We start from the raw sequence: 25,900 nt of genomic DNA on the forward strand, positions 1-25,900 counted from the left end.
AAAGATAGCAATGTTGAGCCCCCCAACTGCCCAGACAACATGGAGAGCAGTGACAAAATTGTTTGGGACTTGGTGTCACCCTTATTCGGAAAGGGGTACCATTTATATGTGGACAATTATTACACAAGCGTGCCACTTTTTAGTCACCTTTATGATTTTGGAATTGGCACATGTGGCACTGTGCGACCTAATCGCCGGGGCTTCCCCCAACGGCTTGTAGATTCCCAACTTAAATGGGGTGAGAGAGCCTGCTTGAAGTGTAGTGTAATAAATTGCTTGCAGTGAAGTGGAGAGATAAATGGAATGTTTTTGTTCTGTCCTCCAGTCACACAGATATGACTGTAAAATTGCAACGGCGACTGGTGTTGTTAAGAAGCCCCTCTGTGTCCACGAATACAACCTTAACATGGGAGGGGTGGACTTCAATGACCAGATGATGGTACTCTACTTAATTGCCCATAAGGCCAGACGCTGGTACAAAATAATGTCCGTATACGTATTCCAATTGGCTCTGCCGAACGCTTATGGGCTATACAAAGTAACAGGAAGAAGTGGATCCTTCCTAAAATTCCAGGAAGAGGTCATTACAGCCCTTCTGTATCCAGAAGGTGCTGTGGCCCATATTCACAATCCAGATGCAATTAGCCGGCTGCATGAGAGGCCTTTTCCGGATGTCCTCCCTGGAACCCCTACCCAAAGAGCACTCTAAAGAAGATGTTGTGTCTGTAGAAAACGTGGATATAGGCGTGACACCCACTATTTTTGTCCCTCCTGTCCTGGCCAACCTGATCTCTACATCAGGGACTGTTTCCGTTGCTACCACACACTTTCGCATTTTTAGAGACCCTAGCCTGGAATAGTTTTTTTACAGTTACAAAAACAGGGAAAAAAAAATAAAAATAAAAAAGCCAAAAATAGTTGTCGTTTTATTGAGTTAATTTTCTGTTCTTACTTGACTTTTCTACTCTTTCTACTTTTACTACTTTTCTACTTTTACTGTACTTTATAATATACTGTTATACTGTAATGTTTTAGTGTTACTGTTTTTCATTGTTAACCATAGTTTTCTTTGCAGATACCACCATTCTACTGTACTGTATGCTATAATAATGTAATGTTTTATTGTTGCTATTTTTTAACACTTTTCTTGTCAGAGATTTCTTCATCCACATCGATCGATGCGAATGGAGGAATCTGCTAAGTTATTTTATTTTTCGTTCAGCCAATGGGCTGAACGAAAAAATAAAGAATGTTACATGCATACCCATCATTAGAAGTGGATGGATGCTGGGAGGTCTAATGGTGGGCATGCCACACACTTTCTGGTACCGTTTTTTACATCCAGCAGTCAGCTTTCATGTAAAAGCAATCCTAGCAAATAATTAGCTGATAGACTGCTTTTACAAGCAGTGGGAGGGGACTCCCCCTCCCTTCTGCTGCCTTCCACGGTTTTCTCAGCTCTCCTGTCCCACCGGGTAACCCAAGACTGCAGCCGGTGGTTCCGTCAGCTAACCATAGAGCTGATTGGGGACAAGAATGGCTCCAATCACCTCTATGGCCCAAGATACCGGAAGCTACAAGAATTTCATGACTTCGGTTTGGCCAGATATAAACATTTGGAATTGGGAAAGCATCTTATCACACCAATCTTGATGTGGTCAGATGCTTTAAGGGTAGAGGAGAGATCTAGAGTCTAATAGACTCCAATTTTTTTAAAAAAAGAGTGCCTGTCACTACTTATTGCTATCATAAGGGATATTTAAATTCTTTGTGCTAACAATAAAAATGATAAAAAAAAAAAATGAAAGGGAAGATGTCGAAATAAAATAAAAAAGCAAAATAATAATAATAATATAAAAAAAATTCAAGCACATCTGTCCCCCCGTGTTTGCTTGCAAAGGCGAACACAAGCATAGGTCTGGTGTCATATGTAAACAGCAATTGCAGCACGCATGTGAAGGATCGCTGCGAATGTCAGATCAAGGGCAGTAATTCTTGCAGTAGACCTCCTCTGTATATCTAAAGTGGTAACCTGTAAAGGCTTTTGAAGATTTTTAAAAATGTACATAGTTTGTTGCCGCTGCACGGCGTGCAAAATTTTAAAGCATGTCATGTTTGGTGTCTGCGTACTCGGCATAAGATCATCTTTTATATTTTACCAAACAATTGGGCAATATATAGTGTATTTGTGCATTCAATTTTAAAAAAGTGTTTTTTTTCCCCAAAAATTGCGTTTGAAAAATCTCTGCGCAAATACAGTGTGACCAAAAAAATTGCAAAACCCAACAATTTGTTTTGTAAGGCCTCTGCTTTAAAAAAAATATATATAATTTTTAGGGGTTCAAATTAATTTTCTAGTAAAAAAAAAATACCTTTTTCATGTAAGCAAAAAGTGTCAGAAAAGGCATGGTCTTCAAGTGGTTAGAAAAGTGGGTGATGTGTGGCATAAGCTTCTAATATTGGGCATAAAATGCCAGGAAAGTTCAAACACCCCCCCAAATAGCCCCTTTTTGGAAAGTAGAGGCCCCAAGCTATTTGCTGAGAGTCCATGGAATATTTTATATTTTTCAACAATTTTCGGGAAAATTACAATTTTTTGGGAACATGTGGGATACCACATGTGTGAGACTTTTTGGAATCCTAGTTGTGTATGGGACCTCGAAAACCAATCACCACCTTTAGGTTTTCTAAGGGCGTATATTGCTTATTTTACTTCCTTGCTACCTATCACAGTTTAGGAGGCCCTGAAATGTCAAGATAGCACAAAACCTCCCCAAATGACCCCGTTTTGGAAAGTAGACACCCCAAGATATTTGCTGAGAGGCATGTTGAGTTCATGGAATATTTTATATTTTGCCACAGGTTTCGGGAAAATGCCAAAAATTGTTTTTTTCTGTTTTTGTTTTTTTTACTCAACGTCATTTAAATTATAAATTGCTCAAACATGCCAGGGCTATATGTGAAATGACATCCCAAAATACATTCTGCTGCTTCTCCTGAGTACAGGGATACCACATGTGTGAGACTTTTTGGCAATCTAGTCACGTACAGGACCCGGAAAACCTATCACTGCCTTCAGGCTTTCTAAAGGCGTAAATTGTTGATTTTACTCCTTACTAAATATCACATTTTGGGAGGCCATGAAATGACAAGACAGCACAAAACCCCAGAAAATTACCTCTTTTCGGAAAGTAGACACCCAAGGTATTTGCTAAGAGGCATGGTGAGTATTTTGCAGCTCTCATTTGTTTTGGAAAATAAAGAAAGAAAAGGAACATTTATTTTTTTTGTTCTTTTTTCAATTTTCAAAACTTTGTGACAAGCAAGATCTGAAAAATACTCAAAATGCCTCTCAGCAAATAGCTTAGGGTGTCTACTTTCTAAAAAGGGGTCATTTTGTGCTGTCTTGTTATTTCATGGCCTCCAAAACTGTGATAGGTAGTGAGGATTGAAATCAACAATTTCTGCTCTTAGAAAGCCTGAAGGCGGTGATTGGTTTTTGGGGTCCTGTAGGCGGCTAGACTGCCAAAAAGTCTTACACGTGTGCTATCTCCATACTCAGGGGAAGCATCAGAATGTATTTTGGGGTGTCATTTCACAAATACCCATAGTATGTTTGAGCAATATATCATTTAAATGACAACTTTGTGTAAAATAAAAAAAAAAATTTAATTTTCCCAAAACGTGTGGCAAAATATAAAATATTCCATAGACTCAACATGCCTCCCAGTAAATAGATTAGGGTGTCTACTTTCCGAAAAGGGGTCATTTGGGGGAATTTGTGCTATCTTGGCATTTCATGGCCTCCGAAATTGTGATAAGTAGTGAGGAGTGACATCAACAATTTCCGCTTAGAAAGCCTGAAGGCAGTGATTGGTTTTCGGGCCCTGTATGCGGCTAGACTGTCAAAAAGTCTCACACATGGGGTATCCTCATACTCAGGAGAAGCAGCAGAATGCATTTTGGGGTGTCTTTACACATATACCCATGGCATACGTGAGCAATATATAATTTCAAAGACAACTTTGTGCAAAAAAACACCTGTGAGCAAAAAAATGAAATATTTAATGGGCTCATCATGCCTCTCAGAAAACTCCTTGGGGTGTCTACTTTTCAAAAAGGGGTAATTTGGGGGGGGGGGTTGTACTGCCCTGCCATTTTGGCACTTCAAAAAATTGATATGGCTGTCAGAAAGTAAAAGCTGCGTAAATTCCAGTATATACTGTACACCATAGATTGTAGACGCTATAACTTTTGCTCAAACCAATAAATATATACACTTATTGAGATTTTTTTTTTATAAGACATGTAGATAAATACATTTTGGCCTAAATGTTTGACAAAAATAGATTTTATTGGATATTTTTTTCTCAAAATATTTTGTGTTTTTTGTTTATATCGCAAACAATAAAAATTGCAAAGGTGATAAAATACCACCAAAAGAAAGCTCTATTTTTTTTGGGGGGGGGGGGGGGGGGAAGTATATACATTTTGTTTGGGTAAAGCTTTGCATGACTGCGCAATTACCAGTTAAAATCACTCCAAATTGCAAAAAATGGCCTGGTCATTAAGGGAGGTAAAACCTTCCGGTCCAGAAGTGGTTAAAGAAGACCTGTACTGAGAGGATATGAAGGCTGTTATTGTTACCCATCTTTCAACAATTCTGATTGCCTGACCATCAAGCTAAACCACAGTCTTCAATGCTTTCAGAGGCATTGACCTTGAGTAAGTATGTAGATTAGATGAGTAGTTCTGCCTTCACTTTGGCTTTCAAATGTGCATACTTGTTCCAGGTCAGTGAATGAGAAAGTACTGACACCAGCCAACTAGTATTCTTATTTCTATCAGTGTAGGTTTCCTGTAATTGTTGGGATTAAAAAAAGTTTTTTTTTCACTATATCTAAGGACCCTACTATCTGTGTTTGTGTATCTCTGGTGACGTTAATCCACTTATTTCCCATTATTATCAATAACTCTGTTTGTGCACATGTAAAGACAGTAGACTGCATTTCTTCATTTGTCAGCCTCATTTCATTTACATTTCACTGAACACTCACCTAGGGGTACAGAAGTTGAATTAACACACAAATGTTTGAATGCACCAGGCAGCTCTTCAGAGAGATGTGAGTAGTAACCCTGTCCTGACCCCATTCTAACCTTTGTGCTTGTCACAGACTGCTTTCCTTTGTTTGACTTCTGAGTTGGCTGGTGTTTAGATTACAGGTGAAGGGACAATGGATTTTCTATCATACAATACCTCCTGACCTACTGTTCATCTCAGACCTCCAGTCTGGAATCTTATCACCTGGACACACAAAAATAATGGCATATACTGTAGATGCTGCTAGTCACCAAAATAAATGTCATGAAGAAAGCAACACAAAGACATACCATGACACTTAAGTTTACAGATGCCCAAAGACCCTTCTGGCTGACCACTTTTAGACAGAACTACCAATCGCAGACCACTCTGTACTGGGGTACAATTGTACGCTCAACCTAGCAAAGCATATACTTCTATGGAGCACTACCCTTCATCCTGCAATGTCTTTATTCTAAAGTTGGATAGACAAAGGCTGAAAATCAGCCAAAAACAGTTGGTTCCGCAGGAACCAAACGACTTTCGGCTTGTGTGCATAGCTGTCTATTCTATAGAAGCTGGTCTTACAAACCAGCTTCTAACAGGCATGCTGGAAAACCAACAACCAACCAGCGTCAGATCAGCACTGGCAGCCAATGGCTTCAAAGGCTGATTAGTGTGTTCTAATCATTTGTGTTAGTACGGCGATCTTTCAGTTTTTTTTTCGTTCATTCAGTTGGGTTAAATGAAGAAAAACTTTAGTGTGTACCCAGCCTACAAACAGCCTGTGACACCCTAGAATTCCTCTTGAGGTTGCTAGGAGTTCCTTGAAAAATGAGCAGAGGGCACATTTTCCACAAACCACCAATATATGGGGTCACTTCTACACTGTCCATTATTATAAGAGAACAACACAATTTTTCCATTATAAGATTATTACTGAAACTGTTGTATAGAGCGGGGGGTGGTAAAAATGATCTGTCCTGGGTGACAAATACAGTAGGAAACTCACATTCTATATTTATTTAAAAATGTCTGCAACTTACTGATCTTGCTAATGTACCATCAGCTGTAGGTTTAATCATTTTTGGCAGGAGTTCCTCAAGACCGGACTGCTATTTCAAGGTGTTTCTCAATGTATAAAGGTTAGGAAGCCTGGTCTAAGTTGTGCTGGAGTTAGATGTCATTGTTGACCACCTCTCGAAAAATGTTATTTACTTGACTCAATGCTTAACTACTGACAGTTTAACATACCAGTTTAGGTTGCCAGTAGACATGCAGATCCTGCACCAAAAATTATACATTGAAACCTGCCAATACTTGTGTTAATTATATATGTTAATAGTTCAAAGAAGATTTGAGATCACAAGTAACAGCTAGAAATGACCCAAAAAGTTCCCAACTAGACAGTTTGTGATAAGTCAATCATTAGGTCGACTTTTCCTGAACAGAAGCAACATTTCGAGCCATCTATGGTCCACTTTAGTCTGCCTGGAAATAAATTTGGCCACATTTTGACCACTGTCCTTATTTGTCCAGACATATTTTCAGCCTGTTCTATTTTATTTAAGGTCAGGAACATCCCATCCCAACAAAAAGGAAAACTTTAGAGATCCACAAGAATGGATGCTAGTGTTATTGATATTTCATATAATATAATAGAATAAATTAAATGAATACATATGCATATGAAATTGGAATCTGGAAAGTGCACTTGGCCAGATACCCTCAGGCACTGATTTATCTCAACTGTTTACTAGTTCCCTGAGATTAGCTGACTTGAAATGTCAATTGCATTCAGCTAGATCTGGCAAGAAACATATAATGACCATGGGAATTTTAGGCTTTAAAGCATATCTAAACATGTGAACAGTGCATTTTTTTTCTTTTTTCCAGCTTTTTTCCACTATCATCACCTGGTAATATGAATAACATACTCCTTGTCTCTGTGTGGCTATGCTCACTTCTACACTGTATATACGGGGTGAGCCATGGCTTCCACCCAAGCTGGACTTCAGACATGCCTGCCTTTGTTCATTTCCACTACAAGTGGGGCAATGGGATTAGTAGCTACAGAAAAAGATAAGGTTGTTTGTGCTTTCAATTTAATTAACAGGAAATGACAAGGACAGGTACAGGACATGTAGTTTCTGTACTTGCTGAAACTGTTCTTAGCCTAAAAAATTACAAAAGGGATGCAACCACCACATTCAAGGACTGGTACGTTGCAATACATTGAATTTTTGTTCTTGGGTTTAGTTTTCCTTTATTGGGCACAAGTAAAGCAAAGGCCTTCTGTTCCTTTAATTGTGATATCATTCAAATATTTTTGTTAGAAAAACAAAGCACATATCATTGTTAGTTCTCAGCCATCAGAACAGTGAATCATTTTAGCTACGTGTTTTTTCTACCCCCTTGGTCTGACACTTTCTGGTTCCTCTGATGACCTCATGTGCATTCCAATAGAAATGACTGTTACTGACCGTGTATCCTGCTGGCCCCCTGGAAGAAGCAATGCGCTATGATATAAATTGTGAGCAGAACCTAAAAGGTTAAACAATGTTACACAAATGAACATTCCAGACAGGCACCACACCTCCGAAAACACACTAAGCTGGGGAAGTTTCATTCCTTACTTCATGAAGCGAAGTACATCTCCAACAGCCATAATCCAGCCGCAGACTTCCAAACTGACCATAAAGATAACCTCTTCATTATTAATTTTGATGTGATCAGTCTTTGGAAGGGGAGTGATTAATGGAGCACATTAGAGTGAATTCTGTCATTGCAGCGACACCATTAGTCTCATTTAATAAACCTAAGTGCAAAAATGTCCATAGCTGTTCTTTAGAATTCACTAACATGTTTCAAGAACTACACAACTCAACTGAATTGAACAACTCATTCACTTTCTTCCTGCTACCAAATAAAGCTTTTCAAAAAATCTGTCCCAGGGTAAGTTAACTTTTTGTAAAATAATATTTATGATCTCTTTCATTTTTCTGACATAAATCGTTAATGTGTCATATAAGACTTTATACTTATTTTTTATTTTTTTATTCTTACCGTGCAATTTGCTTGGAGGAGAAGAACTTGACTGAGTGTGGTGCGGAGAGCCATGTGACATAAGAGGAGTCATATTGTGTGGATGTGTGGATCCTGAGCTGTATGCATCCATGGCTAATTTCTGCCGAAATGCTTCTTCTTTCCTCCTGTTAGCAAACCAGTTATAAACACGAACCTCTGTGACCAGATTTGATCCTAATCCATGAGCCTTTGATGGTGATACACCTCGTTGCAAACATTCTGCTCTGTAAACATAAGCAACAAAAGAGTGCACAGAGCATAAAACATTTGATTTTTTTTTTTTTTTCTTGTTCTATAAGCAGAGTAACCATGAATGAGTCAATATTTGTGCAAAATTCATGCATTGGGTAAATGCTGTCTGCTGCAGAGTTCAAACCATGCCTTGAATTCTAGGGATATTTCTGAAAAGCCAATGTAAAAGACACAACCACTCACAACTAATTATACAGCGTTGGATAGGCTTTAGGGGGTTTGATCACCCATAACCTTCTTAATACTTCTCTTGCAAGAATTTTTCTCCCTGAGATACCAATTCCGTCCCTCCATTGCAGCTGTGTTAAAGATCAGAGTTTCTTATGAACAATGTTTTCTCAGGTCCATAATGTTTTTTGTTGGACCATACAGACTACCCAGTGTCTAGGCCATATGGGTCGTGGAGCTTACACGGGGTGGATCTCTGAAGTGGGGTTGGCAAAGTGGGCAGGATCCCCAACAATTTTTGAAATCAGTTCTTAGCACGTGTATCTAATATGTATAATACCTGATGAGGAAAGCTATTTCTTGCATCATTATTACCTTGACCACTTATCCCTTTTTCTTCTTAAATCCCCTTGAGTCCCAGAGCATTACTTTTGCTTTGGTGATGGTTGGTTCCATGCAATATACTTCTTTAGCATTTGAAGCCTAATGCATTATACATCTTTTTTGGGACAGATAGGGTTTTAATTTGGTAGCAGATTTGGTTTTTATTGGGAATCAATAGTAAAAAAATTAAAGAAAAAGCATTTGTCCGTAACGTATTTCCCAGCAAAATATTTATGTAATTTGTGCAGCCCCAAAATATAATGAACAAATGACATTTATGTAGCATTTTACTTAAGATCATTTCATGTACTTGGAGGCTGTATGGACTTTTATGGTATTTGTATGGACGTCAACACATAAATAATCTAAAATTATTTTTTTTTTTAAAAAGTTTGAAAAATGTACAAAAAAAATAAAATAATGCCCAACACAAAGGCATTACAACTGCTCTCTAATTAGCGGATAATTACAAAGTGATACCAAAAGCTGATTCTTATGGTCTATCACAAAAATGTTATCCATATCTTCTCAACATGTTTTACGATAGTGACTGCTTCCTCAGAGTATTTTGGAGACATTAAATAATAAAAATACAGAAAAGATTTATATAGATAGATAGATATACTGTATGTATATATATATATATATATATATATATATATATATATATATATATAAATACATAAAAACATACACATAAGTGATCAATATGTCCAGGCATTAAAATCCAGGTGTATAATTGCAAGGATGCTTACCCATCACCCATTTCGATCCAGTGATGTGCACAAGAGCCTCGGCTCTCTGAGGACTCTATCTCCTTATTGGCTGAGACAGCAGCTGGAGCCATTGGTTCCCATTGCTGTCAATCACAGCCAGTGATTCAACAAGGAGAGAGGGGGTTTGGCCGAGCTGCGGCTCTGTGTTTGAATGGACCCACAGAACAGTGATGAGAGAGCGAGCCTACTTGGGTGCCCCATTGCAAGCTGCTTGCTCTGTGGCAGGAGGCAGAAGGTGGGAGCCAAGAGCCTCTGCGAGGGACCTGATAAGAGGAGGATCGAGCTGCTCTGTGCAAAACCACTGCAAAAAGCAGGTAAGTATAATATGTTTGTTATTTTTTTTAAAGAAAGCCTTTAATTTTACTTTAAATTTTAAAACTGTGGAATTTATATAGTCTATAAGAGCTCCCATTTCTCTATTACCTGTTACACTCTTCAACCAAAGCCTCTCTTTCTTCTTTACTGGGGTTCTTTTGTCTTTCATAGGCCTGGTAGAGAATGTGCTGGGATGCAGGTCCCCATTTGAAACGGTTCCGTCTCATTTTCTTGTTAGCAGGCTCTGAGCAGGAATCATCAGACTGCGCTGTGACTTGAGGTTGATGGTTGAACTCTGGAAAGAGAAACAGCAGCTGATCCTGACTGCTTTTGTCTGTCATATTTCCACAACCCTGGACTGTCTGGTTGAATTCTGTAAAGAAAGGGGAAAAAATGTCTAGCCACAGCAAACATATATAAAGCAGCACAAACAAAAAGGACACAATGTAATCAAATTCTGCTCTCAGAACACCAAGAGGCTGTAATTGCCCAGGGCATTTAAAAATGAAAAGTCAAGATAGTTTGGGTCTATTGTAAATATCAGTCGTTAGGTTGGCCATACACAAAGTTTTTTTTGCCATTCTCCTTGGGGAGGAGGTTAACTGTTACATAGTTAGTCAGGTTGGAAAAAGACACAAGTCCACCTAGTTCAACCAATTAAAAAAAAAAAAAATCATACAATCCTGTATACACAATCCTATGCCCACAGTTGATCCAGAGGAAGGTGAAAAACCTCAGCAAAGCATGAAAAATTTGCTACAGCAGGGGAAAAAATTCTTCCTAATCCCCGAGAGGCAATCTGATATTCCCTGGATCATCTCGACCTATAAATGTTAGTATCCAATTATATTATGTACATTTTCACAGCGTATACTGTGAAGAAACCTTCCGTATTTGGAGACTAAATCAGTTTTCCTCTAGACGTAAAGAGTGCCCCCTGCCCACTGTGATGACCTAAAAGTGAATAACTGAACACCAAGTTCACTATGTGGATTACTTATGTATTTATACATGTTGATCATATCCCCCCCCCCTTAATCTCCTCTTCTCAAGAGAGAATAAATCCAGTTCCTCTAATCTTTCCTCATAGTTGAGGTCCTCCATGCCTCTTATCAGTTTGGTTGCCCTTTTCTGCACTTTCTTCAGTTTCCCGATATCCTTTTTGTGAACTGGTGCCCAAAACTGAACTGAATATTCCAAATGAGATCTTACTGATGATTTGTACAGGGGCAAAACAATATCTATCTCTCTTTGGAGCCTATGCCTCTGTTAATACAAAAAAGGATTTTGCTCGCTTTGGAAACCGCAGCTTGGCATTGCATGCTATTATTAAGCTTACGATCTATCAAAACCCCATCATTCTCCACCATTGATTCTCCCTAGTATGTATGATGCATGCATATTCTTTGCCCCCAAAAGCACCATAGCAGCTGTTACTTAATTCAAAATGATTTCAGGGGCATCTCAAACTGCCACAGCAAGCTGCATTTGTCCATTGACGAAAACCGAAAGTCCATTGACCCAGGCTGTTGGAAAAACTCTAGTTTTGTAGAGGTGTGGCATGTATATTAGTAAATCATCTCATGTCATGATGTTGGAATCATTGTTTTACCTTTTGGGGAGCTTCAAAGATGATAAAGAGATATATGCAGCCACTCGCCAATCCTCAGAGAGAGGTCATTTAAATTTTCCAATCAGAGAATGCCTTGAATTGTTGCAAACAAAAAATAGACATTCCCTGATTGGCAGAGGTGCTGAGTGAGCAACCCTGCTGTGTTCAGTATTCAAAAGGCAAGTCACTCCAGCAGCACCCAGAAGAGACCAGTGCTGACTGCATGTAGCACAGGCCACTATAGTGAACTTTTACATCCCCAGCTGCCCTCCAGATTCGAGATATGAATAATTAGATGTAACCAAGCCAGGGTGATGCCAAAAAAGACTTGCGATAGTAAACCGCTGGCTTTTTTTTTTTTAAATCTGCTCGGCAATATCATGCCGAAGCCACGATGACGTCACTCCTGCGTGAGAGCCGCCATTTAGGGCAAAGGACTCTGAAGGCACAGCATGGGTATGCCGTTCCTACAGAGTGCATGTGCTAGTGATGTCGCCGGTTGCATCTGCAGTAAATATGTGCTAAACAGTGGACATTTAGGAGATATTTACAGTACCTATAGGTAAGCCTTTATATAGGCTTACCTAAAGGTAAAATTCATGCATGGGAGTTTACTCCCACTTTAAGGTTTACAAAGATTTTGGGAGCACTGTGACTGGGTTTGCAAGGAGGGAAGTGCCCTATCACTGAACATATAAAATCCAGATTTAAATTGTATTCAGACTCCTATGTTTCTAAAAGGCCAACATGTTTCAGAGGTTTTCATCAGGGCTTGGTACTGTTAACCACTTAGGGGCTGGAAGGTTTTACACCCTTAATGACCAGGCCATTTTTTTGTGATACGGCACTGTGTTACTTAAAATGAGAATTGCACGGTCGTGCGACGCTGTACCCAAATAAAATCAATGTCCTTTTTTTTCCCACAAATAGAGCTTTCTTTTGGTGGTATTTGATCACCTCTGCGGTATTAATTTTTTGTGCTATAAACAAAAAAATAGCGACAATTCCGAAAAAAAAAAAGCAATATTTTTTACTTTCTGCTAAAAAACATTCCCAATCAAAAAATTTTAAATATAATTTTTTTCTTCAATTTAGGTCAATATGTATTCTGCTACATGTTTTTGGCAAAAAAAAATCCTAATAAGTATATATTTATTGGTTTGCGCAAAAGTTATCGCGTCTACAAACTAGGGGATAGATTTATGTCATTTTTAATTTTATTTGTTTATTTATTTTGGGTGACCAGCGATTTTTTTTGGGGTGATCAGCGGACACTTAACTGACACTTTTGACACTTTTGGGGGGGGACCAGTGACATTACTACAGTAATCAGTGCTAAAAATATGCACTGTTACTGTACTAATGACACTGGCCGAGAAGGGGTTAACACCAGGGGTGATCAAAGGATTAAATGTGTGCCTAGGAGGTTCTTTCTAACTTTGTGGGGGCTGAAATCACTGGATGAGCACAGAGACCTGTGTTCCTAAATAGGAGGAACACAGGATCTCTGTGTTCATCACTGACAGAACAGCGGTCTGCCGTGTTTATATAGGCAGACTGCCGTTCTGTCTCCATCGCGGGTGCCTGGTGGATGCGGACCTGCTGATTGGCTCCTCCTCTAGCCAATCGGTGTGTGTGCGTGCCTCCGGGGGCCTGGTATGCCTCCGCTATCTGCTACATGAAGCGATGTACAGGTACATCATTTCGTGTAACAGAGCCGAGAGAACTACGGAGGCTGGTCAGCAAGTGTTTAAACAAACTGTGCACTGGAATGAAAAAATTAGGGGATCCTAATAAGTAATTAGTATCATTGCTCCAGATGCCAGTTAAAATTTATGGGATACTTCGTTTATCTAAAATTTTGTCTTAACAATTCTATGTGGCTTCCTAATATACCACAACAGATACCTGTGGCATAATGGGGTTGCAAGTGCACTTCTGATGCTTTTAAGTACATTTTTATGTTTGTTTCATACAAATTAAGGAGAGCTTTGATTTTGAGACATATGTACTTATTTGGAGTGTCTCTATATCTAGAAGAGATATGTTTAACACACCTTTCTAGACCCACATTGAGCGGTTCCTCTTGGGCCCCTATGTCTGCCCCTTAGACTGTATTGTACCTGGGAATTGGAGAAACACTGCCAATATGTAAGCCATAGAAATCTATGTTTATGCTATGAGTAAATAGATAAAAATGTGTGAAAATATATATACAGTTCCTAATATGAAGCTTTGTTTGTTTTAAGAGAATTACGTCTGTACCCCCATTGTTTAACGGTCCTGAAGAAGCTATATGCGAAACACGTTGACCATCCACTTAAGACAAGAGTAACTGTATTGATACATCATCTGTTTGCCATAATACTAATTGTCTTGTCTGTGGTTGAATTCTGGGTAGACATACATACAGTAACATGGTTATAGGGAGATATCTCCCTTTTTTGTTGTTTATTTCATTGTGGATGGGGCTAGCTGGGCTATATGGCCTAACCCCTCCACCTTTTTAATATATGTCATGGTTTTATTGTTTGTTTTAATAAATTTAGTTTTATGCAAGTTGCTTTGTATACGTGTCTCATGTTGTGCCTCTAAAGTCCACTTTTGCTATACAGTGATCTCTGTAGAAGAAGTCCGGTTTTTCCATTTGTTATTCCCTATATACTGATTAAAGCTGTATTAAACCCAAGAGCAAGTTTTTATCATATTGCAGCTTACCAATTCTTATATTTGGTGGCTGCCTTAGTGTTCTTTTTTATTTTTTAATTCCATTATTCTCGCCTGGTGATCTGGCCACTAAGTCTGTTGTTTTTCAACAGAACGCGCTCTCCTGCAAATGTAAACACTGAGTGGGAAGATTACAATGATCAGCTTTTATTTTTTCATGTAAAACCTTTATCTCAAAAGAAAAAAATCTGTTGTAATAACTGCTTAAAAAGTGTTATCTGGAGTTTGGCTTCAATTTCTAGTGTATCTAGTACATCTAACATTCCCCTCCCCCAGATTGACAATGCCTTATATACACAATGAGAATATCAGACGAATGATTGTTCGTTTTTTTTTTTTTTTTTTTGCATACTAGTCTTATATGGAAAACAAATAGCTTACTACAGTTACGAAAATTCTTGTACGACAGAATATAACTTCGGAAGTGATGTCATGTATTGTGTTGTATTGTAGTCTTTCATTTCTGAGCCGGCATGGCCTTGGTCACTTGATTTTTTTCAGAAAAATACTATATTACACAAAATTAGTTTGTTCTGTTATCTTACGAGAAAAATGTTTGTGCTTGTTCCTTCGAATATTTTCGCATGAACTGCCGTGATCGAAAGCTGTGTACTAGCGAATAGATTATTGGACGATTGCTCCAAATGCGTTTTTTTCATTTTCTCACTGTGTGTACTAGGCATTGCACATATTTAGTACTTGTTTATTTTGAGAACACTAGGAGCCCTGGGCTATACGCTCACAGCTTTTACTTATTATCATCACTGATAATAAGCGCAGATAGAGAAGCACAGAGGTAAGTTAATTTGTAACTACAGTATCTCACAAAAGTGAGTACACCCCTCACATTTTTGTAAATATTATATTATATCTTTTCACGTGAAAACACTGAAGAAATGACACTTTACTACAATGTAAAGTAGCGAGTGTACAGCTTGTATAACAGTGTAAATTTGCTGTCCTCTCAACATAACTCAACACACAGCCATTAATGTCTAAACTGCTGGCAACAAAAGTGAGTACACCCCTAAATTAAATGGCCAAATTAGCCATTTTCCCTCCCCAGTGTCACGTGACTCAGTGTTACAAGGTCTCTGGTGTGAATGGGGAGCAGGTGTGTTAAATTTGTTGGTATCCCTCTCACTCTCTCATACTGGTCACTGGAAGTTTAACATGGCACCTCATGGCAAAGAACTCTCTGAGGATCTGAAAAAAAAATTGTTGCTCTTCATAAAGATGGCCTAGGCTATAAGAAGATTGCCAAGACCATGAAACTGAGCTGCAACACGGTGGCCAAGACCATACAGTGGTTTAACAGGACAGGTTCCACTCAGAACAGGCCTCGCCATTGGTCGACCAAAGAAGTTGAGTGCACTTACTCAGCGTCATATGTAGAGGTTGTCTTTGGGAAATAGACGTTTGGTTTTAGTTGCATGATTTGTTGATGTCAACTGATGTCAGTGATTTCAATCAAAGCACCATGGTTCAGATTTGCACTGTTCACTATGACTTTAAGGTCTTTTGCTTGTCATAAGACAAGTGCAGGACCCTACAGTTGTTACCCCCCTCCTCCTTCAAAAGTTTGGAATGAATCCTATATCATCCTAAATTTCTTAGTCAGTGTTATATTTTCAAAAAAACAAACTGTTTCTAAAACATTTTAACTCTTGGAACCAGAATGAGGGAATACTCGTAGAGTAAAAAAGCCAGTGGCTGATGGATAAGGTGACATTTTAATTTGTTTATGACAAACAATCATCACAGTTTTTTTTAAGCATTAAGCTTAGTACACACGGGCTAAATGTCAGGTGACATCGGACAGTTAAAAAAAAATGTCCAACATTCGGTCCATGTGTATGGTAGTACAGTGGTTTCGACCTGAGCTGTGAGGTTATATATATAGCGGGTTTAACGGAAAAAAAAACTAGTAGTGTGTACTACGCTTTTAAGGAGAAGTAGGACATAAGCTCTTTTGACCATACTTCTCCTGTAGGTCAGAGGAGTGTACTTTGTTCTGCACTCTTGTAACCCATATTCGGCCGACAGCAGGCTAAAGTCTGCTGTTGGCTGATATCACTCAATCCAAACTCGGGAGGGATCCCAACTTTTCTGCGCACTGCTTAGACCTGAGCCAGCCACTCCTGCCCCTCCACAGCCGGTGAGCACTGGAGGGGGCACAGCACAGAGCGGTGACTGGCAGTCACTAGCTCTCTGCTCACTGAAGACCGAGAACTGAGCGATCAGCAGTCTTTAATCAATCAGTTCTCCGTGTAGAGGCAGCGGGGGAACAGATGCAGTATCAGACCGCTGCTGCATTCACTTAAGTGAATATTATTGTTTGCTTTTTTTCAAAACTCACACTTCTCTGTTAGGCATAAAGAATACAACATGTTTCTTTCCAACAGTAGAAAACCTCCTACTGCCATATACACACCTTGGTCAAGGGAATTTTTTTGAAATATTAACTGTAACAAAAAAATATGTTGTAATTCAAGTATAGTGAACCATGTCATAGAAAAAAAAAAATGAAGAAACATTCAAGTTCCCCTTTATACTTACGTCTGAGAATTTCCCTTTGTTTCCTCACGTACCAGGTATACAGGGCAGCACGTTTTTGTGTTTTCATTGGAGTGCCTTTGTTGAGATGCTGGGAAAGATGTGATTGGTTCAGTCCTGTAACATCAACTACCTCTCTCTGAGGAATGTTGTGCTGCTGCATATATCCCTTTATCATCTTTGCAGCTCTCCAGGGATCCTCACTGTAGAGAAGAAAAGACATGTCAATGTCAATGTCATGGCATGGGATGATTTACTAATATACATGCCACACCGTATAGGTTGCAATGACCAACAGCTATGGAATTTGTCCTTGGACTTTCAGCTTCTGTCAAAGGACAAGTGCAGCTTACTTTTGACATCAGTTTGGGATGCTTCTGAAATTATTTAGAGTTCACTAATAGGTGCATTTGACCTACAGTTTTGAATTGTGTCAAGCTGCTTTTGCACTCCAATATTCCTATTTTACCTCCTTTTGAATTGTGTCAAGCTGCTTTTGCACTCCAATATTCCTATTTTACCTCCTTTTGAATTGTGTCAAGCTGCTTTTGCATTCCTATAGAATTGTATGGGTAGAGAAACAGCTGACATTAACAAAATTCTGTTGACACAGGGCCTAAGACCAGCCACAGATGGGTAGTTATCTCTTCAAGAACAGATGGTGGCAAGCTATCTGTCTGTGCTCTCATGACTCTTTCTATATCGAGAAACTACCCCAATCCTCCCCACATCATGAACGCGGCATATCATCTCTCTTGGCGGGATGAAATCGGTGCGCCAGCACCGTCTTTCTCCATCTGGCGGCAAGCGCCCCTCTGGCATTTGCACACCTAAGCCAGAGCACATGGTGTTTAGGGTGGGACCCGGCCATGCCCTATCCGGGAGATACAAATGAGATACGGGTACACAGAGGCATTCATTCACTCACCTGTTTGTGCACGAAGGGAGTAGCCTCTTATCTCTGGGTCCACACACTACACACGGTGGGTATACAGACATAAACTACACCGCTTCAGATTCATTTCTTTCCTCACCACTGCTTTCCTTGTTCCCTCATTTTGTTTGCACCACACATGGTACAATATCTATCTCTTCCAATCTGTATTTTTTGTTTTTACCAATATATATATATATATATATATATTTTTTTTTTTTTTTTTTGTCTTCACTTTGCTTTACACAATGCTCATACCTAGTATGTTGGGTGCATTTCCTCCCCTGATCCCTGCATCAGCCCTCGTATTTACATCCTTGTTGCTGAACATTCAATACATATTTATATTTATGATGCAGTTGATTCTTACATTGCTATAACCTACATATATTTATTTTAGTCAGTGATCATGGACATCTGGCACCCTACTCTACACACCTACACCATTTCCCTGTCCCTCATCCTCTCCCGGCTGGGTGGTTTTGGGTCCCTTTCCATCAGCTCCCGGTTCAGGCGTTCATGCCGCCACTGGAGTTCAGTGTTTCTTCGCTGTCCAGGCCCGGCCAACTGGTAAGTATGGGTCCCTGACTTGGGATCCTTCATGGGTTTTGTACCCTGCAAACATCACCAATAACTATTTTTTGGATAGTTGTTACAATATTATTTCTGCATATGTTTTTTCACAGACATGCATGTGTGCATCCATTTCCAGTTTGCTCGGGAATCGCGTCAAAGTTATTAAGATGCCTGTTTACAACCATGCAACAATAGAGTTACTAACTTCAAGCATGTACTATATTTGTGCCTATACTTTGTTTGGCTTGGTTAACATTTTATGTACCATGTTACATGATGTAAAAATTTTTTTGATACTAATCATTAAATTGAGATTACATTTACTTAATTGAGTGGCCACCTGTGTTCACCTCATCTAAAGTCCCAGGGCAATCTTCCCTTTCTGTATGTAAATGATTTAGGGATGGAGGCGTTATCACTATAAGTGTGACCGGACCGTCTATTTTTATTGTACCAATCCTCCCCAAATGGCAGTAGTTCAAGACATACCCCCAATCTTTCACTTTTTTACACAAAACAAGGAACTATGGACATATTCAAAGGAAGATTTAAAAAAAAAAACTCCCTGTACTATAACTAGCACCTCCAGCTGTGTAATATTCTGCTTATTGTCTTGGGACCATCGCTGTTTTGTATCCAGCCATTTATGGGCAGCTGAAACAATGAAGGGGTGTAGATAAAGTAGAAGCTGTTCAGGAAACACACCAGACCTGATGTGTACAAAAAAAATGGAAGAAAAATATGTTATGACTTTGTCAAGTAGATGCTTATTTTTTCTAAACTATAGGGCATATCATAATTGGAATCAGATTTAATGTTGTGAGCAACACATTCGCCATTCCCTCAACACCCCAGGTCGACCTAAAAAGGTATGTCCACCCTAGGGGGGAGGGGGGGATGTTGGCAGATGGGAGGCAAAGGCCTGCGGAAGACCACAGAGAAAGGGGGAATGCTGACTGGGAGGGGAGCCTGGGGGTCTGACCATCTCAAGGAGGGGCCCATGTCCACCCCAAAACCCTCCAGGGGTAGAGGGGGGACAGCTACTTACCCCACCAGTAACAGGGTGGGCACCACTCTGGACAGACCACCGCTCCATCGTAATGTGGGTGCTGTCAGCCAGGAGGAAACGCTGTGACTCAGGCAGAAGCCAGTTTGTATGCGCCCTCATAAGATGTTTAACTTGCAAGCCAGTCCCTGTCCAGTGGGGCTATGTCATGGCCGACCTAGCACAGAGCTGCGGTCTGCACATACTCGCTGCCCAGACTAGGGGAACCCTCTGGATCTCGATTATCCAGTCTGTTGCCCAGTCCGGCACTTGATTGTAGATCTCACAGAAACAAAATAATAAAAAGAGGGAAAAAAATTAAATTTAAAAATAAAAAATTGCCAGGACCAAAGATCCCAGCAAGGAACTATGTCCTTAGTCCTGACTAGGCAGAACTGAGTACCTATAGCAGAGAGTGGGAGTATACCCCCTGGGACTGCCCCATAGGTGTAGTCAAGTTCTTTTTTGCTTAGTGTCCTACTCCTGTAGGGGGCAGTATAACCCACGTTGTCAAGAAGATGAGGAGCTGTGTCCGTCAATGAATGAAAGAGAAACTTTTTTTGCATTTTGGATTAAGCACAGGAGGATTATAACCCCTGTCAGGTTTTGTTTTCAAAATCTGTGCCCCATTGTCAAGATCTGCCTTCACTTCCTGTCCCATAGCCTAACAGGAAGTGAGAGTAAAACCTTGTAAAGCAAGGGAATTCCTTGGGGACCCCCAGGTCCCCATTGGAAGATTTCCCCTCTAATACTTTTCTGGGGACAACCCAAATTTTGAGCAATTTCTTTTCCTTTAACTTTCAATGAAAATAATACACAGGACACATAGAGAGGGGAGTCTCCTTAACGGGGTACAGACAACAGTAAAATTTGACTGGTTTTCTAGTCGCTCTCCTCTCTATCTAAAACAAACAAAAAAGTTACCCTTTAGTTATACTTAAAGCTATGCAAGACCCGCCAAAGCCTGAAATTGGACAATAAAGTTGCAGCAAAGTTGTGATGTCAACTCTGTGTCCCCCCTCCTCTCTAGGTCTGTTGGCAGCATTGTGCAAGACAGTTTTGGTTGGTTTAGAATTCTGGTCCTCAAACTCCCAGCTTGCCACTGTGCAAAGGACCACAGGAGGCTGGTTTGAAGACAAATTCACTTGTATAGAAACAACAAATTCTACAGTTCTTTACAAGTGCAATTGGACTTATCACATGAACTGCCCTGAAATGTTACTATCTAAAGTCTCCACCTCAGTTAGTAAGTCACAAACTTTTTTTGGTAGATGTTAACCTAAAGCTGGATATAACTTTTGTTGTTCAATATTCTTTAGATTTACCTTCAACTATGTAGTCAAGGGCCTGCCTGATTGCATACAAATTGAATATGTTTAGGTTTGACCTCATATTATATGGTTTTGGTAAATCTAAGAGTCGGTTCACACTGGGGCAACACGACTCTGCACGACTTCGGGAGGCGACTTGTCAGTCCCGTGCACCACGACTTCGGAGCGACTTGCAGGGACTTCACATAATGGAAGTCTATGCAAGTCGCTCCGAGGTTGCCCCGAAATAGTACAGGACCCTTTTTCTAAGTCAGAGCGACTTGTGTCGCTCCTATTAGAACGGGTCCTGTAGCAGTCAATGGACCGTGAGGGAGCGTGACTTGTCAGGCTGACAAGTCGCCTGACAAGTCGCGCTAATGTGAACCGAGTCTAAAGGAAAAAATCTAAACAAAATTGTATAGTGTCTATCCAGCTTAAGACCTAACATTCATTTGGGCTGTGGAAAAAAATGTTACAAATACAATGAAAACATACCGCAAGCAGAAACCAGTATTAGTGAGAATAAAACCCTGGACTAAAGCTCTCCAAGGCAATGATGGGTTCTAAAGTAACCATGCTGCTCCTCTAAAATCTGTGCATGCAGTTCTTGCTTATAAGAAAGGAAGGGAAATTTCCCATAAGAAAACACAGACAGCAAAAGAAAACTGTCAGGGGTTTTAAAGTGATACTAAAGTCTTGTATTTTTTTTGTTTAAAAAATAACAAACATGTTATACTTACCTGCTCTGTGCAAAGATTTTGCACAGGGCAGCTCAGATCCCCCTCTTTATGTGTCTCTCTTCAGTGCTCCTGGTGCCTCCCTCCTGCCAAGTGCCCCCCATAGCAAGCAGCTTGTTATAGGGGCACCCGAGCTGAGCCGCTGCTTGGTGTGTCTATTTAGACACAGAGCCACAGACCAGCCCCTCCCCCTCTCTCTCCTCATTGGTTCACTAAGTTTGATTGAGAGTCCTGGACAGCTGAGTCTCTCGTGCAACATCACTGTATCCAGATGGGGCTCAGGTAAGTATTAGGGGGGCTGAGGGGGGTTGTTGCACGCTGAAGGTTTTTTATCCTAATGCATAGAATGCATTAAGATAAATAAACCTTCTGACTTTTAGACCACTTTAAAGTAGAATTCCGGCTTACACCTAACTAGCCTTAAAAATGTCCCCTCCTAACACCTATACTGACTAATCTATGTAACAATAAAGATGTTGAAACTTACCTATGTTCAGCCCGCTCCAGTCCAGTCACATGATTTCCCTGTGTCAGCCTTCAGGGGAGAGGAGAGAGAGCTGGTAAAGCTGCAGCGGTGACATAACCCATAGGCTCCAATGACCCATCCATGGCTCCCTCCTCTATTCTGCAGCCGCTGCTGGCTGACGCAAGTAAGCTGGATCATGTGACTAGACTGAAGCGAGCAAAAAATAGGTAAGTATATACATCTTTCTTGCACAGGCTAGTCAGCATAGATGTTGGGGGGGGAGGGGGGGGTATTTTTAAGGTTAGTTAGGTGTAAACTGGAATTCTAAATTAAGCATTATATTCAGAATGAACCACTAGGTAAACAAATCCAATCTGTAATTTATCACACACAGAAGACACACATTTCATAGGTTGCAAAATTCAGACATGGCTTCTATGATGCAGTCTTGCCCCAACTGGCATTGCAGATAAACAGTGACATGTTGTATTTTAATGTATCTTTGTATTGCATTAAAGTATTTTATGCAGATCTGTTTCCTAAAATATTGCTGTGGTACAATACAGTATAATAGTTATGAACATATAATAAAATCATATAGAGAATTTCTGCCACTTTTCGGCCATTGTGCATGTGCGTCGACTCAAGACTTGGTCACCAGCCATCTATTTATTGTTACATTTGAAGGTGTAAAATGATTTTGGATTTATTTATCTACAGTATTTCACAAGTGTTAAAAAATACATTATACATTTGTTCATCATATAGTTTAAGTAAAAACAAAAACTAGAAAGTGAGCGCTATGTGGACTACAGCGAGAGCATCAAGGAGCGATGTATCGCAGCTATCTGTATATAAACGCAGGTAATCGCAGTACAAAGAAAAAATAAGTAAACAGTTACTATACGAAAGGCAAGAATTTACTACCGCAGCTAAACGCAGCCGCATGTAAACGCACTTAATCGCACATAATTACAATGTACAAATGTGAATTATCTTTGTGCCAGGAGTGTTGGAATTTCAAAATAACAAAACATGCTTTTACCAGTGGCAGAACGACCAATCGTGTGAAAGGAGCCTAAAAGTCCAAAGTATGATAATAATGTCCCAAAACATAGGAGCAAATAACTGTCCGTAATGTGACTCGGGTATTCACCATGTGTTGTAAGGATCATCCAGTGGTTAAATGTACTACATCTATGCACTCACCAGAAACAAGCAAATATACAGCCTTAAACTGCCATTACACCCCCCCCCCCCCCGGGATTGTGAACACTGAATCACCATCTGTGAGCTTCCACCAATATATGCACTCACCAGAAGTAAGGCAAAGATGTGCCTTTAACTGCTCCTTTGGAGTTGGGGATTCTCCCAACCATTCTTGTTAATTGGATGGAGGGATCTAGAAAGCTCTTTAAACTGTATAAACAAGCTTACTACCAGGAGTCAAGAGAGTACTAATATAGTGTAGTATTTTATTTAACATTTCAATAAATGCAAATACAATGCTGAACATAGGAAAAACAGAGTTAGCAAACTTACAGTAATGGTCGCCGCTTCTAGCACGAGGATGCAGCAGTGATGGCGTCAGCACATAGGCCTCTCCCAATGCATTTTACACGCATGCACATTATCAAGGGTTCCTGTAAGTTTGGCCAATCTGTTTTTCCTTGCTGCAGCATTATATTTGCTTTTATTGAAATTTTAAATAAAATACTACACTATATTAGTACTCATTGAAAAGCTTTTTTTATACAGTTTAAAGAGTTTTCTGGATCCCTCCATCCAATTGACAAGAAGGGTTGGGAGAATCCACTACTTCATAGGAGCAGTTAAAGACTTTAGTGAGTGCATGTATTGGTGGAGGCTCACGGATGGTGATTCAGTGTTCACAATACCAGGTGGAGTGTGATGGCAGTTTAAGGCTGTATATTTACTTGTATCTGATGAGTGCATAGATGTACCACATGTAACCACTGGATGATCCTTACAACATATGGTGGATAATATATCCAAGTCACTTTATGAACAGTTTTTGCACTTATATTTTGGGAGATTATTATCATACTTTGGACTTTTATACATACTTTTTTGTATACTGTTTGATATCAATATTGAGCACTGCACACCACTGGCATAAAGTTTACAAAATATGCTACAAATTCAATCCACACTTCTTTATTTGCTAATTGGTCAACCATAGCGAGTTACAAAAAAGGAATCAACTATTGAGAGCAGCTGTTATAGCCCAGCAAACACGTGTGTGCAGAAATGCACTGGCAGGTGTGTGTTATGCTTGCCTGAAAAAGAGAGCAAACACTGCTTCACCCTCAGGGCCAATGCAAGACTATTTTGTGCCCTAGGCAAGATCAGCTACTTGTACCCCCCCAATTAGCAATGAGGTGAAAAAACCTCAGAGTAATAGAGAAAGTGTGCAGCGAAATGCAGTCCCTGAATGAACACAAGGCTGTGACAGACTTACCAGTCCAACTGCTCCATCCAGGACAAGAAAAAAAGGGTAGTACCACCAGTGCCTCCAAAAGAGGCCAAATGAACTGCCAAGCTGCCCTATATACTCCCACCACCCACACCTGTCCCCCATCCAGTGCGCGTCGCTTGCCCGGTTCAAGAACCACAGTTCAACCGCACATGCACAAGATGTGCATTTACAGCTGAACTAATGGTAGCCGCCGCCATCTTGCAAGAGGGTGGGGCGACAGCATACCAAGTTCCAGGCACCGGAGCCAACAGGGAAAGCATGACAACCTGTCCACATGACCCTGAAGACCCAGGCATCCAAAAAAAAACATACAACGATAGGGACTACTATAGGTCAAGGTCAAGCAAGCAGTATGAACCAGTGGCCGTGGCTGCGCCCTAGGCGGCAGTGCACCCTTCGTGGCTGCCTAGTTCGCCTAGTGGTAGCACGGCCCTGTTCACCATTACTAGCATGCTTGTAGTAAATCAGGTATATTGTGCAGTAGGCCAGTTTTAGTTTGTTTGGGAATGGGGGGTTGGTGGGAACTGGTACTGCGGTTAAATACATGATCTACTTTTTTGAAAACCCTGCAGTAACCCCCCAACAAAAGGAATGCATGTTCTGCACTAGGTAATAAAGTTCAAAACTAATGTATACACCTGTTTATACAAGCCATTTCTTTTGGCATTCCATTGATATCAGATGAATCATTTATTTTGTCAACATGCTGAAAACCAAACCCATCTAGCTAGTAAGAAAAGTATACGGTGTAAACGTGATGAAATAGTATTTCCAATATTGCGAGCTTAAGGGATACAGTGATAGCAATATAAACTCTCCCCAAATCTCAGAGAAAGGGTTCACTACTAAAATGATTTCTGCTGCATAATTGGGGCACGCCGTTGCTCACAACAAGCATTTAAGTTTGAGCTTTTATTCTGTATCCTGGTTGAGAAAATGCTACCTATTTATCACTAGTTATACCGCCACTTAATGTAGTGTAGGGCAGGGGCTGACTGGCAACTTTCAGCCTAGGGGGCAAGTACAAACCAGAGGCCCCATAGTGCAGCAACTCGGCCCGCCTCCCAATCCCCCTCTTCCTGGCCTCCTCCTGACCCTCATTCCAGGCTGAAGCTCCGCTTCAGATACTATCTACTCACTGGCCAAATCTGGTTTCCTGACCTGGCCAGTAGGGGCGGTTAGGTGGAGCTGGCACTGGGACTGAGCTGGCCGAAGTAGGAGAGTCTCCAGTGGGGCATGAAACCGGCTTCTGCTCAGACACAACTTACACCATCTATGCTGGGGGGAGGACTGCGCTCTGTCATTGTCTTTATCCTGCACTCAGTAGGTCAGCAGTGGGGACTTTTTACTTCTCTTCATCAGGATTCCTTTAGCC

At 40.3% G+C, this 25,900-nt stretch overlaps 1 protein-coding gene across 2 annotated transcripts in view; it reads right to left on the reverse strand.

Moving 5' to 3' along the window:
• Positions 1-25,900, reverse strand: part of HNF1B (HNF1 homeobox B) — a 99,176-nt gene that overhangs the window by 45,499 nt on the left and 27,777 nt on the right. The window contains exons 2-4 of one of the 2 annotated variants that reach the window (XM_082248495.1): positions 16,961-17,160; positions 10,171-10,357; positions 8,147-8,391 (exon numbers count right to left, since the gene is read on the reverse strand). In XM_082248495.1, the coding sequence (XP_082104621.1) occupies positions 8,147-8,391; positions 10,171-10,357; positions 16,961-17,160 (632 nt within the window). Of the gene's footprint in view, positions 1-8,146; positions 8,392-10,170; positions 10,436-16,960; positions 17,161-25,900 lie in introns of both variants that reach the window. The other variant, XM_082248494.1, reaches the window with a different exon arrangement.

Source organism: Pelophylax lessonae (assembly GCF_965119305.1).
Source record: "Pelophylax lessonae genome assembly, chromosome: 2".
Taxonomy (NCBI): domain Eukaryota; kingdom Metazoa; phylum Chordata; class Amphibia; order Anura; family Ranidae; genus Pelophylax; species Pelophylax lessonae.